The sequence below is a fragment of the Acipenser ruthenus genome, chromosome 20 (genome assembly GCF_902713425.1).
Source record: "Acipenser ruthenus chromosome 20, fAciRut3.2 maternal haplotype, whole genome shotgun sequence".
Classification (NCBI taxonomy): domain Eukaryota; kingdom Metazoa; phylum Chordata; class Actinopteri; order Acipenseriformes; family Acipenseridae; genus Acipenser; species Acipenser ruthenus.
Window position 1 is genome coordinate 20,916,374 of NC_081208.1, and position 13,199 is coordinate 20,929,572.

Consider the following 13,199-nt stretch of genomic DNA (forward strand, 5'->3'; position numbering starts at 1 on the left):
CAATGAAGGCTCTGCTGCTGCAGCTTTAAACACTTCATAGAAATAAAGAATTCCACAAGCCCCTTGCAGACAGCGATGATGCTCCAATCAGCTATTTGCCACAACTTGCCAAGAATGGATGTTGTGACTGAAGCAAATGGAAATCACATCAAACAGCATGGGTTCATGGGAAATTGCACTGCCTATGGGCCACAGTAAAGTGGCGATCATAAAGTGACAACTCTGAGATTAAACACCACCATTGCGGTTAAATACCAAGAGACTTCCAAACATCCTGCTTTCATCAAAAGGTTCTTATTCTGAACAAAGATCCTGGTTACAATTATACACCGCAACATGCAATTGCACCTTCTACGGTGAAGGACACAGACTTCAATGAAGCTGTATTGTAAGCTGTATCAGCTCTGTTTGTAAACTGTAGTTTCAAATGCACAGTCGACAGCTGGTCTGACTTTGAAGTTTATTTTTACAAGCGTTTATGAAAACCAGTAAATTATTATGTATTATGTATTACATATATATATATATATATATATATATATATATATATATATATATATATATATATACACATATATATATATATATATATATACATACACACACATATATATATATATACATATATATATATATATATATATATATATATATATATATATATATATATATATATATATATATATATATAAATTTAAGCTTAATATGTCTAGGCTTCAGAGGTCAGAACCTGTTTGAAGGTCCAGGTTGAGTATACAAACACAAATAACATTCAGACAACAAAACATCATTATTCAAAGACAATGAATTGAGATATTGAGTTACAAATCAATAAAAAGGGACTAATGTCACTCTAATTAAGAGGCTATCTTATCTATTTACAAGCTCATGTTTTAGTATTATAGTTGACCTCAATTTCAATTGAATTTCAAACTAAAATACAATTCCTTGGTGTGATCAGTGACAATACCATATTCCACCTTGGTTATGCATTCTGAATCAACTTTTCTAGACTTATTCTAGTTTCTTTACATCCCAGTCTTAGCTATAGGGGGTTTATGTGAACCAAATAAGCTGGTTCTGCGACTGCTCGCAGCAGTAGACGGTTATAAATGGCATATTTAAACTCGGTTTTATTTCAGCTACCCGTAATAGAAGTATAATGAAGTATTGGTGTTGTTATTGAAAAAAAATGTAACCTAGCGCAATTTTTTTCTATATTGGCTAATAGCAACCTATATGGTTTACTATTGTTTAAACGTCATGTTACACTTTAAATACACTTTTGCTGAAACCTGATGAAGCTAAATGAGTAGCATAGTTATAATGACGGTCAGTAGACCTTAACACACACACACATTAGAAACGTTGGGTACTGTACATATGTGTGTATATTTGCTACGTGTAGCCACAAATACAATTTGGACTGTTTCGTAACAACGATTCAATTAAAATCTCGTACGCTTTATGACGTTTAAAAATGTTAATGCAAATAACACTTTTGCATATTTATCAACGTTTACAATCAAAAAACAACAAAACCACATTTTCTATTTTGAATGCAAAAAAAATAAAATAATACAAAGTACAAGAAATTAAAGGACTCTCTCACCAAAGGAAATTAGAGCTATTTGACGAAATATCCATTTTAAACGAAGACTCGGCGAGGTTCCAATCTTCTCCATCATTCGAAATTCCCATTAGATTCTTTTGTCATCCTGAGGATAAAAGCATTTGCCGCTTTCCTTGTGTTGTAATGTGTCGTATACTACTGTCACTTCAGACGATTTTTTTTTTTGCAGTCTCTTCGTCATCATCAGAGATAGGTACAGGAAGCAAGCAGGAGTCTCTCTCAACGAGCGGTCGGTTGCTGCTTTGTTTTGTTTTTTCCTCGGTAGTGTCACCATCAAAAGCTGGTAACTACAATAATATATTCACTTGATTAGCATCTTTCTGCTATTCTGTCCAAAGCAATCTGAATGTTCTGCCTTACCGCTCCATCGAGGTAATATATAGCGTAACTTTTGCGGTCATTTCTCGCCGTTTGATTGTTTATTGCATTACCATCAAAATATAAATAATACCAAAAAATAGTTTAACCTGAAACTCAAAGCCAGCACCATCATTCCAGCTGACAGTGCACACACAGCAGCATGCAGAAGGAATTGTCGCTTTTTTTCATCTCATTTTTCTCTAGATAACATAATAAATCACTGATGCACTGTTGCTTCGTTTAATAACCAATGGACCATAACGTTTCTTCCAACTAATATTTCATTTTGGACAGCTTTTGCTGCTGATGAATCAGAAAGACAGCAACTGTGGCACAGATTAGCTCATTTTCTGATTAGTGTTTAACTTCCTGCCCTGGCGTATCCACAGTATATATATATATATATATATATATATATATATATATATATATATATATATATATATATATATACGTGGCTTCAGCCAGGTGAGAAGGAAAAAACGTTTGTTTTTTTTTGTTTTGTTTTTACTTTTTTATTAAATAGGTAGAGGTAACACATTTTATGTCATAAATTATATGAAGACGTTGTTGTAAATACATTGTCTGACCTTTCTCCGTTCTTTTTAAATGTTGCTTTTAATTTTGGTTGTTTTATTAAATGTGACATTCAGATACGCCCCCACGTGGCAGGAGGGCCATATTACAACTAAACTGCGAAATGATGATCGAGCACTCCCAATACAGCATGGAACACAGAAATATGTAAAAGATATACCTAATGCAGGCGAGAAAGAAGTACGTGCTTAATAATTGAATAAGAAACACTTATAGGACATATTAAAATATGTAAATGTATATGAAAATAAATATTCGTTTTTTAAATATATATCAGACATAATATACACATTTACTATTGTATAATAATAATAATAATAATAATAATAATAATAATAATAATAATCTGATACAACATTTATTACGTGTTATATATTTTCATGCATTGAGATATGATTTGCAGAAACTATGACGTAATTATTCTACGGGTTTCACAGCGGTCTGTGTGCTGACTACTGATTTCACTTTTTACAGAGCTCAGTTCTAGCACACGTTTTTACTCTATCACACGCGTGATACAAGCAAGGAATGCTGAATCATTAATATTCAAACATATGTAAAGAGAAAATCTGTACTGTATCAGCGTCCTGAAAAAAAAACACAGATGCAAACTTATTCTGGTGAATTATTTTAAATTATACATTACGATATTATTTAGTGTCTGTTTATTACACTCGTCTAAAGTTTAGCCTGCACTATACTGTATTTCTATAGAAACAATAGATTTTTCCAGTTTTTATTACATCTTAGGTCTGGTTTTAGTTTCAAGTACACATGCCCCTGCCACTATTCTTGCAGCAGTAGCAGGTTATAATTGTTAACTGCAGGTGTAACTCAGGGGAGTAAATGGGGTTGTTTCGTGTTCCACATAATTAATTAATTGTTTCATTCCCACATTTCTAAATGGAACTACACTCCCCAAAACACCTAATTATAGCTAATTAACATCAGTACTATCCTTGTATACAGTAAGTAAATACATGTATATCAACGAGTTAAAAAACAAATCAAAATAAACTAAGAATAAAGCATGTGCATAACTTAATACAAACCAAATTAGTGTACAAAAGCAACAACAGAAGAAGAAACTAAATCATAACAGTTCTCAAACACAGTCTTGGAAAATGTTATGATTTTGCTAACAGTGTTTTTGTATACTGATACAATTGAAACAGAAACGTAAGATAAGCTGATGGGGCACTTCACCTTTTTTTTTTAATTCAGCTTTAAAAGGATGGTTTCTGAAATTGAAGAAACTCACTGATTACTTTGAATGGTTTTTAAGGTGTCTCCAGTCAGTTTTGTGCAGATTGTGGAGGTTTTATACAACATTGCCCATAGAGTGCCACCTTAAATCCAATTGAAACTTCATTTTAATACCTAACTATACACAGTCATGTTTGTTGTCGGTTAATTTTGGATTGAAGGTGGTGCTCTATGTGAAATTATGTATAACACCGCACAAAAAAAAACACATTTGTCACATCTTTGTTTCTAACACAGTTATATGGACACACAGTCAGAAAATATAATGGTACAGTAGTAACTCAAACTTCAAACTTTGTACACTAGGCAAGCAAACTGAGAACCTTCTTTAGCCTATAGCAGAGCTAGTGTATTAAACAGAAAACACATGGCTGCTATAACATGCATATTTAAAAACTGCAAATGTTCAGGAATTATTTAATTTGCTTCAAGCACTTGAATGTTCCTATGGTATATAATGGCATTCTGTTATATATATATATATATATATATATATATATATATATATATATATATATATATATATATATATACAAAAACATAGAATTTGCCTGTTCCAAGTCACTTTTGGTCATGATGGGCAAGACAGAAGATCTGATAGACTTTGGTGGAGGAGATGCTTTGACACCTGCAATTTAGGAGCCTACTGGACACTATCTAAACTCTATAAAGAGGGTTCAAAGATGACATTAAGTGTAATATTTACGTGTAAAAAAAGATTTTTCTGGTTAAAAATATAATGAAATAATAGTGTTATTATTGCTGGGGGACATAAATTGTTTTCCGTTTTAAAGAAGGAACTAAATTAGACGGTAATAAAAATCCTTTCTCACTCCTTAGAGTATGAAGAAACATGGTTTGCCCTTGAACAATCACTCCAGCAAAACTGTCAGACAACCTCCACACAACAACCACAATAGGTAGAGTATACTGTATATACCAGGCTAGGTACAGGGTAAGACTGGGTACCGATAACAATATAATTAATGCACTGCGGGCAAAAAAAAATCTCCATCTAACAGTGCACTCTTTGTATCTGCATCAAAAATGCCTTGGGTGGGTTCTAGTTCTGGTTCTGTAACCTACAGAACTATTCAAGTACAGGACCTGTCACTGGAGTCCATTTATACTGAAGTTGAAGTGTGAAAGTGTGGTTATAAAACCTTAGGGACATCGCTGATTAGCAGTTCAGGTTCAACAGATACAGTAAAGACACCAAGGCTAAAACCAGCAACAGACTCCAACAGCTTCCTATTATATTTCCAGCTCCATGCTCTGAAAAAAGAGAGAGACAGAACAGCATAGGAATTCAGTGTACTTGTAATTCAAGCAGTTTTAATTGCCTGACCTAGAAAGGGTACACGACTCTGTTTTTTAGATGCATTATTTAAGAGTGTTGTCACTTTAGCAGGCATTTACAGAAGCCACAGCATTGACTCAGTACGTTGGGATAAGCGGTAAAACAAAACCACTTTGGATATTTGAGTAAATTGTTCACCAGGATCTGGCTTGTGGGCACATTGGTACTACACCAGTCTGTTTGCAATTATACATGATTCCCTTCATGGAATACTTCCCTTCAGATTTTAATATCAGTGTATATTACCCTAAGCCCCAACAGAAACCATAGCAACCACAGCAATACCATAACTGGCAACAAATGTATTTAGAACAAATCTGGCTCACTTGTTCTGATACGGTAGCACCATGTCTGTATGGTACTGATATGGTATTGTCATAGATACCATTGCTATGTCAAAATAAAAATGTTCCCACAGTGGTACCATTCTAAAGTGCATCCCATTGTATCACTGGCCCTGATACAAAACCATTACAGTTGCTGTACCTCTGTCTGTCTGTAATTTGTTAAGGGTTCTGTGGCCATCTATTAATGTATGTAGGTTTGGATGGGTTGTAGAACAACCGGGAACATGCTAATGGTATTTACAATGTATTTATGCTATTAAATGATAACCCCAAGCTGCTGTCAGCTCCATAGTTGTTATAAGCTGCAAAGTGCTTACCACAGTGATTCCCAGAGTATCCATTTTTACAGACACAATGGCAGCCTTCAGTGTTCAGGTATCCCTTGTTGTGGCAGATCTTTCCAGCACAGCACTTCCTTGTGTTTGTTGTATTTCTGAAAGGAGCTAAGGTATGGAAATGTGTACACGTGAATCTGCAGTGTGTGTCTGTGGATAGCCTCCTGAGATTCTCATTTTTGTCTGGGTCTCAGTGAACAGCAAGCACACAACAAACTGCAACAGCAGCTGAGGAGAACAGAAGGTCAGTGGGCGTCCTACGATCCTACGATCAAGCCAATTACCTCTTTAAACCCAGGCGCTCGAGAGCAGATGCTGGAGAGCTGCCAGCCCCTGCAGGACAAAGGCCAGCCCTACAGGGTCAATGCGGTTGGTTAATGACAAGAATTAAGGTGTTGAAGGGGAGTGGGATATTTTACTCTCCAGGGGAAATTACCAAGGATGTACAAGACAACCAGAAACCATGTGTAGAACCAGATATCATGTTTTAAAATGAAAATACATGTTAGTTATAATGGTTTTCTTTCAAAACTGCACATTTGATACCTATATAGCGAATGGACAATGTAAGAATTGGCTTGAGAGAATTCTCCAATTCTCCATGCCGTAAAAATTCCTTTAGAATCAAAATAAAACAAGAACAAGTGACTTTAGGCACAACATTCAAGTTTTGTTTGTGAATCTCCAGAACCAACAGTTTTTAACTTACCACAGTGTCTACACTGAGCTCGGCAAAGCTCTGGTCGTATAATGCCACAGTTTGGTTCATACAGCGTAGAACAGAACCTGGAGTCTGAGTTCTCACATGCCTCTGTAACATAAAACACACAACAACAACAACAACAACAACAATGTTTCATTTTGATTCACCTTCACAACCCAGACTGTCCCAAAGCACTACACAAAAATCTCTTTAATTTAAAAGCTGTATTAAGGTAGAACACTTGATCAGACTACCTGATATACTCAATACAATGTATGTTCTTAATATAAAGAGTGGATACAGGAAAGTTCAGTGTCTTGTTATACTGTATAATGTACAGTATAAAAACAGCACTTTTCAGTTATTTTGAGTGTACTGAAGGAGGGAAATGTTTGATAGCTTATATGTTATTACAATATTTTTTTGGTTAATGTACATGATATTAAAGAAGAAGCAATCCTGGTTAAATAAAGCAGCAATTGTAAATTTAAACATCAACCAGCATTTTCAACTGTAATCTAGCTGTATCAGCCTAAATATAAACCTGGTGAAATCCTATGCAGTGTTCCCCTCAAGTATTGACACTGTCTATTAATTTGAATGCATGCTCTTCACACTCCTAGTTGGTGGGGTCAAGCTATCAGACCATGTAATTAAATAACTATCACACACGATGAATAGGCTTCTGATTTTTAGGTTACATTTTTTTGCCGTTTTGATGTAAAAAATTTGGATGTGCAAGTCAGGTTACTGCACTCTTAGTAGAACATTAAAAGCTATTTGCAAAACTTTAACAACTGTTTTAGGATTATTTTGTTCAGGGCTGTTTTTTTGTTTTTTTTTTAAGTTCATTTCGATTCTTAAATGAAGTTGTCAGTTTTCTCGACTGTTTCAGAGAAGGTTTATTTGTTTATTCTCATTTTTCAAAGCCCTGTTTCACCTAAGAGAATGCTTACAAACACTCCTTAAACAAACGTTCCTTAAAACCGTTTTCTGAATAGGGGCCTGAATAGTATTAATTCCTGTCTCTGTTGTTTGTTTGTTTTTTTTTAACCTGAGCAGTCAGCGTAGTCCCATCCCTCAGCACAGGCGCAACTGCAGTTTTTCTGGTTCAGGACTCCACAGTTTTTACACTGTAACGGGCAATCTATATATATATATAAAAAAAAAAATAATAATAATGTTTAATTATACCCCTTTTTAGAATTCGGATCACTATTTCTGTCCCCCGGTAAGAAAGCAGACATTGTATACAGTTCCGTTTGTTTACATCCCCTCAATGTGGTTTTAGCTTAATCAACACAAGCTTCCTGTCCCCTTGAAACCTGCCTGTCCCTGCATCCCCGTAGCATGCTTCTGCTATTGCATGTATATTTCAGTTTATTACAGTATAGCTTTCCTAAATATGAAGCTTAGTGCTTCTGAAAACTCTGTCTAAAATAAGGTGCTGGGATCTACTAAACCAAGGGTTCCAGAACTGCTGGGCCTGGGTACCCAGTGGGGCTGCAAGATGTTGGATGCTACTGTTAAGCGCTTGGGGTTACTCAGAATGATCTCCGCTCCCATCATACATTTGTAATCTTCATCTCCAATGCCTGTGCTAACAGTAAGTATTATTTAACAAGAAGGAGGTGATTGTAATGGAACCAAACTTCCCACTTCAGTGGATTCCCTGGGTGACAGCTCCGTCAGGATGTCATGTGGGACCTTGAGCAAAGAATGTTTGGGAACCTTCAAACTACAACTGACTGGAAAGTGTACAAACAGATTCTTACCACAGTTGCCACCTGGACACTCAACTGTAAAAATCGAAAAGAGAAATATTACTGTAAAAGTCATCTTCGCTGCTGGTATTTCAAGTCAATTCAAGTTCACAGGTCTTACTGCACAATCCATCCTCACACCAGCCATGGCCAGAGTCGCACTTTGAGCAGGCCTTTCCCTTTATGTACGGTACTTTTGGATCCAAGCCTTTGTTTCCCCTGCAGTAAAGATATATTTACTTTTCTTTATTACATTTTCTTCCGGAGGTCAGTCTAGATTTCTTTATCCGGCAATATAAAGCTTTGGCTGTGCACTAAGGAAAGAATATTTTAGCATTCCCCAATGGCATCCATTGGCCCCTAACCCCCTAAAAACGGAAATTACTCACATTGGACCGTAGTTACAGACAACATAGGTAAACATTCCAGGACATCTCGAGCCATTCAAATAGCCACAGCCCACGTACTGTGTTCTTGCCCAAACAAGCTGCAAAGGAAGACACAGTATGGTCTGTCAGTTCATTAGTGTACAACAGTGCAGCCGTTTATTATAAGTTCATGAGTGACTAAACATACATTTTTACAAGTGCGACGAGAGACCCAATTTCATCATGAAAGAACGTTTGCCAAGGGAAATTGGAATCGGTCTGAAGAATGGTGTGTGTGTGGGGGGGGGGGGGGATCGGAGCACATTGAGAAATGTTTGAACTTTTGGAGGTGTTGACCAAAGGTATTGAATTGGTTTCTATTAAATGGTCCATGGCCTTTTTAGAAAACAAGATAAAACAATAGAGCCTGTTCAGCTCTTTTATTATCTATCAGGCCAAAAACAAGAAAACCCCCTAAGTGTGGTGCATTTTTCCTACACTTTCCCTGGGCTACACTAGGTTTAGATAATATACTGCTGGAATATTCCTCCTTTGGTATTATATAGCCAAACCGTAGGGCCTAGAGCCTATTCGTCACCATGGCAACATGACTCAAAGTACCTCATTGCCACAGGAGGTTGATCCATGTTGTTCACATTTTCTGTTCCCGGGCTTATGATGGAAATACAGCTTTGACTATGCACTAAGGAAATAATATTCTGTCATTGAGCTATCAAACATAGTCTTGGCAGTTTTCTTGGAGCAAATCTCAAAAAGTGCAAACTCTTCTCAATGTGCTCCTCTCTCCTGAAAATTAATACCTTCTTCACAGCTTAAATGTGATTCAGATTAGATTTGAAATGGGTACTACCTAGCTATGACCTATTTTCTTGTTTACCTTGTGGTCTAGAGGCTGAACCTATACAAAACTGGATGGAGAAGTGAAGTACATGTACTGTACTGTATGTACCTGTGTATAGTGTCCACAGATGGGTCCAGTGCAACTGCTGCTTTCATAGTTATACCATCTCTCCTCATCCCACCAAGCCTGTACTGCCTGCACGGTCCGGGCTTCAACCTAGAAAGGAGACAGTATCACTGCTTATAGGGTGAATTAGTTGTGTCCAGCTGAACGGATTTTTAAATGGCTTATTTTCAAATAGAAATACCTTTTTTTTCTGTTACGTCTCCTAGTTTTAAAATGTTGAAGTGAAAAAACAAAATCTGCCGTTGGGTCTCTTCTGTTTAATTTTCCTGTTATTTGGAATTTACATCCCATGAAAAAAAAACTGCTGCAAAACTTGCAAGCTGATTGGATAAAACACTGCCTGAGGCCACAGTAGTACTGAATTTTATACATATATACATATATGACTACTATACCTGTATTCAAATGTAGCCAATCTGGTCTATGCAGTAGTTGCAGCACAGGCTGTACACAATTAACACTACATACTCTGGATTCTCAAAGCTATTTACTACACACCTCCTTTAGTGCATTTGTTCTCAGACATTTAAATCAGAGGCTTCTAACTTATTTACGAATCGTTTTAAAATTGTTATTGTGATTTAGAGTATATAGCTTTGATTGCTTACTGAATTAAGGCGAGCAGGATTGGTGCTTGTGAATTTGTTCAGATTCTGTCCGATTCCATTAAATGGAAGCTCGTCTCTCTTGGGGTGCCCATGCTCAAAACCACACAGATCAGCCCAGTCTTGAGCCATGCTGGCCAGCTCATCCTGCCACTCCTAGGAGAGAAGGTCAAAGATCAATTCAATTAGATGATTAGCTGCAGAGGAGCTCACAATGCATTTAAACTGGAACCTGTGGGCCCATATATTTAAAATGTCACACCATGGTCTTAGTAAAAATACTAAAAAGAAACTAGCAAATTTATTTGGCAGACATTTAGAGTTAAAGTCTTCTCAAGGAAACATCAAAAAATGACTGTGTTTAATGTGTTGATTTGTTAATCAAATTAAGGAATTAGTGTGCCCGTTAACCAAACGAGTCAGCTTGCTGATAAGTTAATGGAAGACTCAAACGAACTACATTTTTAGAGTGAAATTTAACTATATCCTTTTTTGTAGCTTAGCTGCTAATGCAGAAAAGAAAAACAGTATTCCTGATCTGTGAGGGAATAAATTTTTACGCTATCTCGTGCCATTTTGGTAAAAGACTTTCTTCCCATTCCCATTTTTCTGTTTATTGTGTACATAACAGTTCCAGCTTCTATAGACTTTCCGTTTGGGGTATCTCGTTTTTTAAATAAGGTCTCTATTGAATGTTACTAGCCATGGTGTTTTTTTAAATACACTGTCAAACACTCCTCCAAAAGAAACACAAAGGGTCTGTGTAAAGCACAGCGACCCCCATCAATCAACTATTTGTAACCAACACAATACCCAGTTAATAAATATCATATCAAAGGGCTTATGTGTAGTGAACAGTATATTAAACACATTCTTTACACAATATATTTTGCCTAGTATATTATATATATATATATATATATATATATATATATATATATATATATATATATATATATATATATATATATATATATAATGTTGTTTACCATATGGCTCTTTCAGGCTTCAATCGTTTATTTAGGTTTTGTTATAATTATTTGTATTTTTTTGTTTGTTTGTTTGTTTTTGTTTAATTTTCACGATCTTTTCTGAAAGATTTTTTTCTTTGAAAAGTAATCGTGTTTCTTCAAACAAATTGTACACACAAATAATACATTTTGTATGATAATATATTTAAAGTATATCAAATGATACATGTAAGTCACTTGAGAAAATCTGTATTGTCTAACTAATATGTATTTATTTTATAAAACAGTTTAGTATAAAATACAAGCGCGTCTTTGCATAACAAACTAATTCAAGGAGCTTACCAGCCTCATCATGTTAGCTGCTTCTGGGACTGCTCTCTTTCTGTAATTATTGTGTAAATCCAATAAGATTTGTATTTCCCCCGGAGAGTAATCCGTTTTCCTTCCATGCAAAATAACAAGCCGGCATAACGTGATTAGAAATAAATACAGCATTTGAAGCTCTGAGCATGGGAAGATGCAACAACACTGCCTGTCTGTGTAGGGCTGATTTCTGCCTCCTAGTCAGTGGAGTTAATAGATCAATATGATTTTTTTTTTCAGCCAAGATTAACTCATTAAAATGACAATCGAGTGCTTGTAAGAAACTCCCACGTAAGGATTGCATAGCAAAAGCAGCAGGGTATTTTAATTTAAAGACCCGCTGGATGTAACTGCTAACATTTTAGCTAAATTCTCAATGTTACTCAATGTTCAGTTGCCATTACCAAAACTTTTCATATGAAGTTTAAAAATAAATAAATAAATAAATAAATAAATAAATAAATAAATAAATAAATGAATAATAATTTTGAGTAACCGAGTGTGAGAATCTAAAATAACATTTGCTAGTTGTATTTATTTTAACAGACCATTGTTTGTGGACATTATTAATACACCTACTTAATTATACTGCACTTGTATACCTAAATAGTTGTACAGTATTCGTTTCACCGTCTCAAGCTTCAAAAACAAGCACAGCGACTCCTACTGCCAGTCCTAACAATCTGCAACGCCGTGAACAAAGGAATGGCAGGTTTAACACGTTTGACTGAAATGTAGGACACTATTAAAACGTACAGTATCCGTTTGGTATTAGTCGCCCAACTGCTGTCAGTGTAAAAACAAATAAAATAAAATAAAACAATATGTAAAATTTCTATTTACAGAAATGTGCCTTTAAGTTTAACTGTGAGAAATAATTTGATTTTAGCAATCAAACTGTACAATTATTAGTGCCAGCACTTTTTTTTTTTTTTTTTTTTTTTTAATTAATTACAAAAAGGAACGCCAACTAAAAGGCATCGCTGGGATTCGAACCCAGGATCTCCTGTTTACTAGACAGGCGCTTTAACCATCTAAGCCACGACGCCGCTGTGAGCAAAAGCAGAAAAATGCCTTTATAACACAGTGACGTAAGACGGCACAAATCACCCGTATGAAATTGTCAAGGAAATGAACTACAATTTTTGGCAGAATTAAAATTATAACGAATGTGATCTGGGCGTTTTTTTTGTTTGTTTTTTCTTTTTTTTTTTTGCTGTTTACAAAAATGGTAGGCATTTCTATTTGAATAATAATAATAATAAAAGTATAACAAAATAACGAAACAGTTCGGTATACATATGAGCACGTTGTTACATAAAGCTGCAGTATCCTTAAGAACAACTCGTCTTTGGACAGTTGTTACAATAAATATAATTCGTCGGTGTGTGTAGTTTCCCGGGTTTCTCCAGTATGCAGTCGGATATTGTACAGGCTACAGCACAGTAGCGACAGTAAGTGACTGTCGAGCGGCTGGGCGGTCGGGACGATGTTACTGTTAGCCACTCAACACTTCGCTACATATGCAATTTAGCATCTA

The 13,199-nt window shown here is 35.5% G+C and overlaps 2 protein-coding genes and 1 non-coding gene across 4 annotated transcripts in view; all 3 read right to left on the bottom strand.

The window, feature by feature from the left end:
* LOC117425168 (low-density lipoprotein receptor-related protein 3-like) overlaps window positions 1-2,361 on the bottom strand; it is a 28,432-nt gene extending 26,071 nt beyond the window's left edge. Inside the window, exon 1 of the mRNA XM_034041893.3 lies at window positions 1,613-2,361. Coding sequence (XP_033897784.3) covers window positions 1,613-1,688 — 76 coding nt within the window. The 5' untranslated portion in view covers window positions 1,689-2,361. The remainder of the gene's footprint in view (window positions 1-1,612) is intronic.
* A 96-nt stretch (window positions 2,362-2,457) lies between these two features.
* Window positions 2,458-12,030, bottom strand: LOC117425404 (cysteine-rich venom protein-like). 2 transcript variants are annotated; one of them, XM_034042314.3, is made up of 10 exons: window positions 11,639-12,030; window positions 10,329-10,481; window positions 9,703-9,810; window positions 8,754-8,851; window positions 8,486-8,583; window positions 8,377-8,400; window positions 7,656-7,748; window positions 6,608-6,709; window positions 5,881-6,006; window positions 2,458-5,131 (listed from the first exon to the last, which is right to left on the bottom strand). In XM_034042314.3, exons 1-10 carry the CDS (start codon window positions 11,789-11,791, stop codon window positions 5,037-5,039), a joined length of 1,050 nt encoding a protein of 349 aa, XP_033898205.3. In that variant the 5' UTR covers window positions 11,792-12,030; the 3' UTR covers window positions 2,458-5,036. The 2 variants fall into 2 exon arrangements, with proteins under 2 accessions (XP_033898205.3, XP_033898206.3); XM_034042315.3 differs by lacking the exon at window positions 7,656-7,748.
* A 604-nt stretch (window positions 12,031-12,634) lies between these two features.
* On the bottom strand, window positions 12,635-12,708 carry trnat-agu (transfer RNA threonine (anticodon AGU)). Its single transcript has one exon. It is a non-coding gene; the product is annotated as a tRNA-Thr (tRNA).
* Between the last annotated feature and the right edge of the window lie 491 nt (window positions 12,709-13,199).

Coding starts and splice junctions, on each gene's coding strand:
- LOC117425404 (XM_034042314.3), bottom strand. CDS start 11,791: ATGCTGTATTTATTTCTAATCACGTTATGCCGGCTTGTTATTTTGCAT. Junction 8,401..8,485: donor GTGTGAGGATGGATTGTGCA/GTAAGACCTGTG, acceptor CGATTTTTACAG/TTGAGTGTCCAGGTGGCAAC. Junction 6,710..7,655: donor GGACTACGCTGACTGCTCAG/GTTAAAAAAAAA, acceptor TTTATGTTACAG/AGGCATGTGAGAACTCAGAC.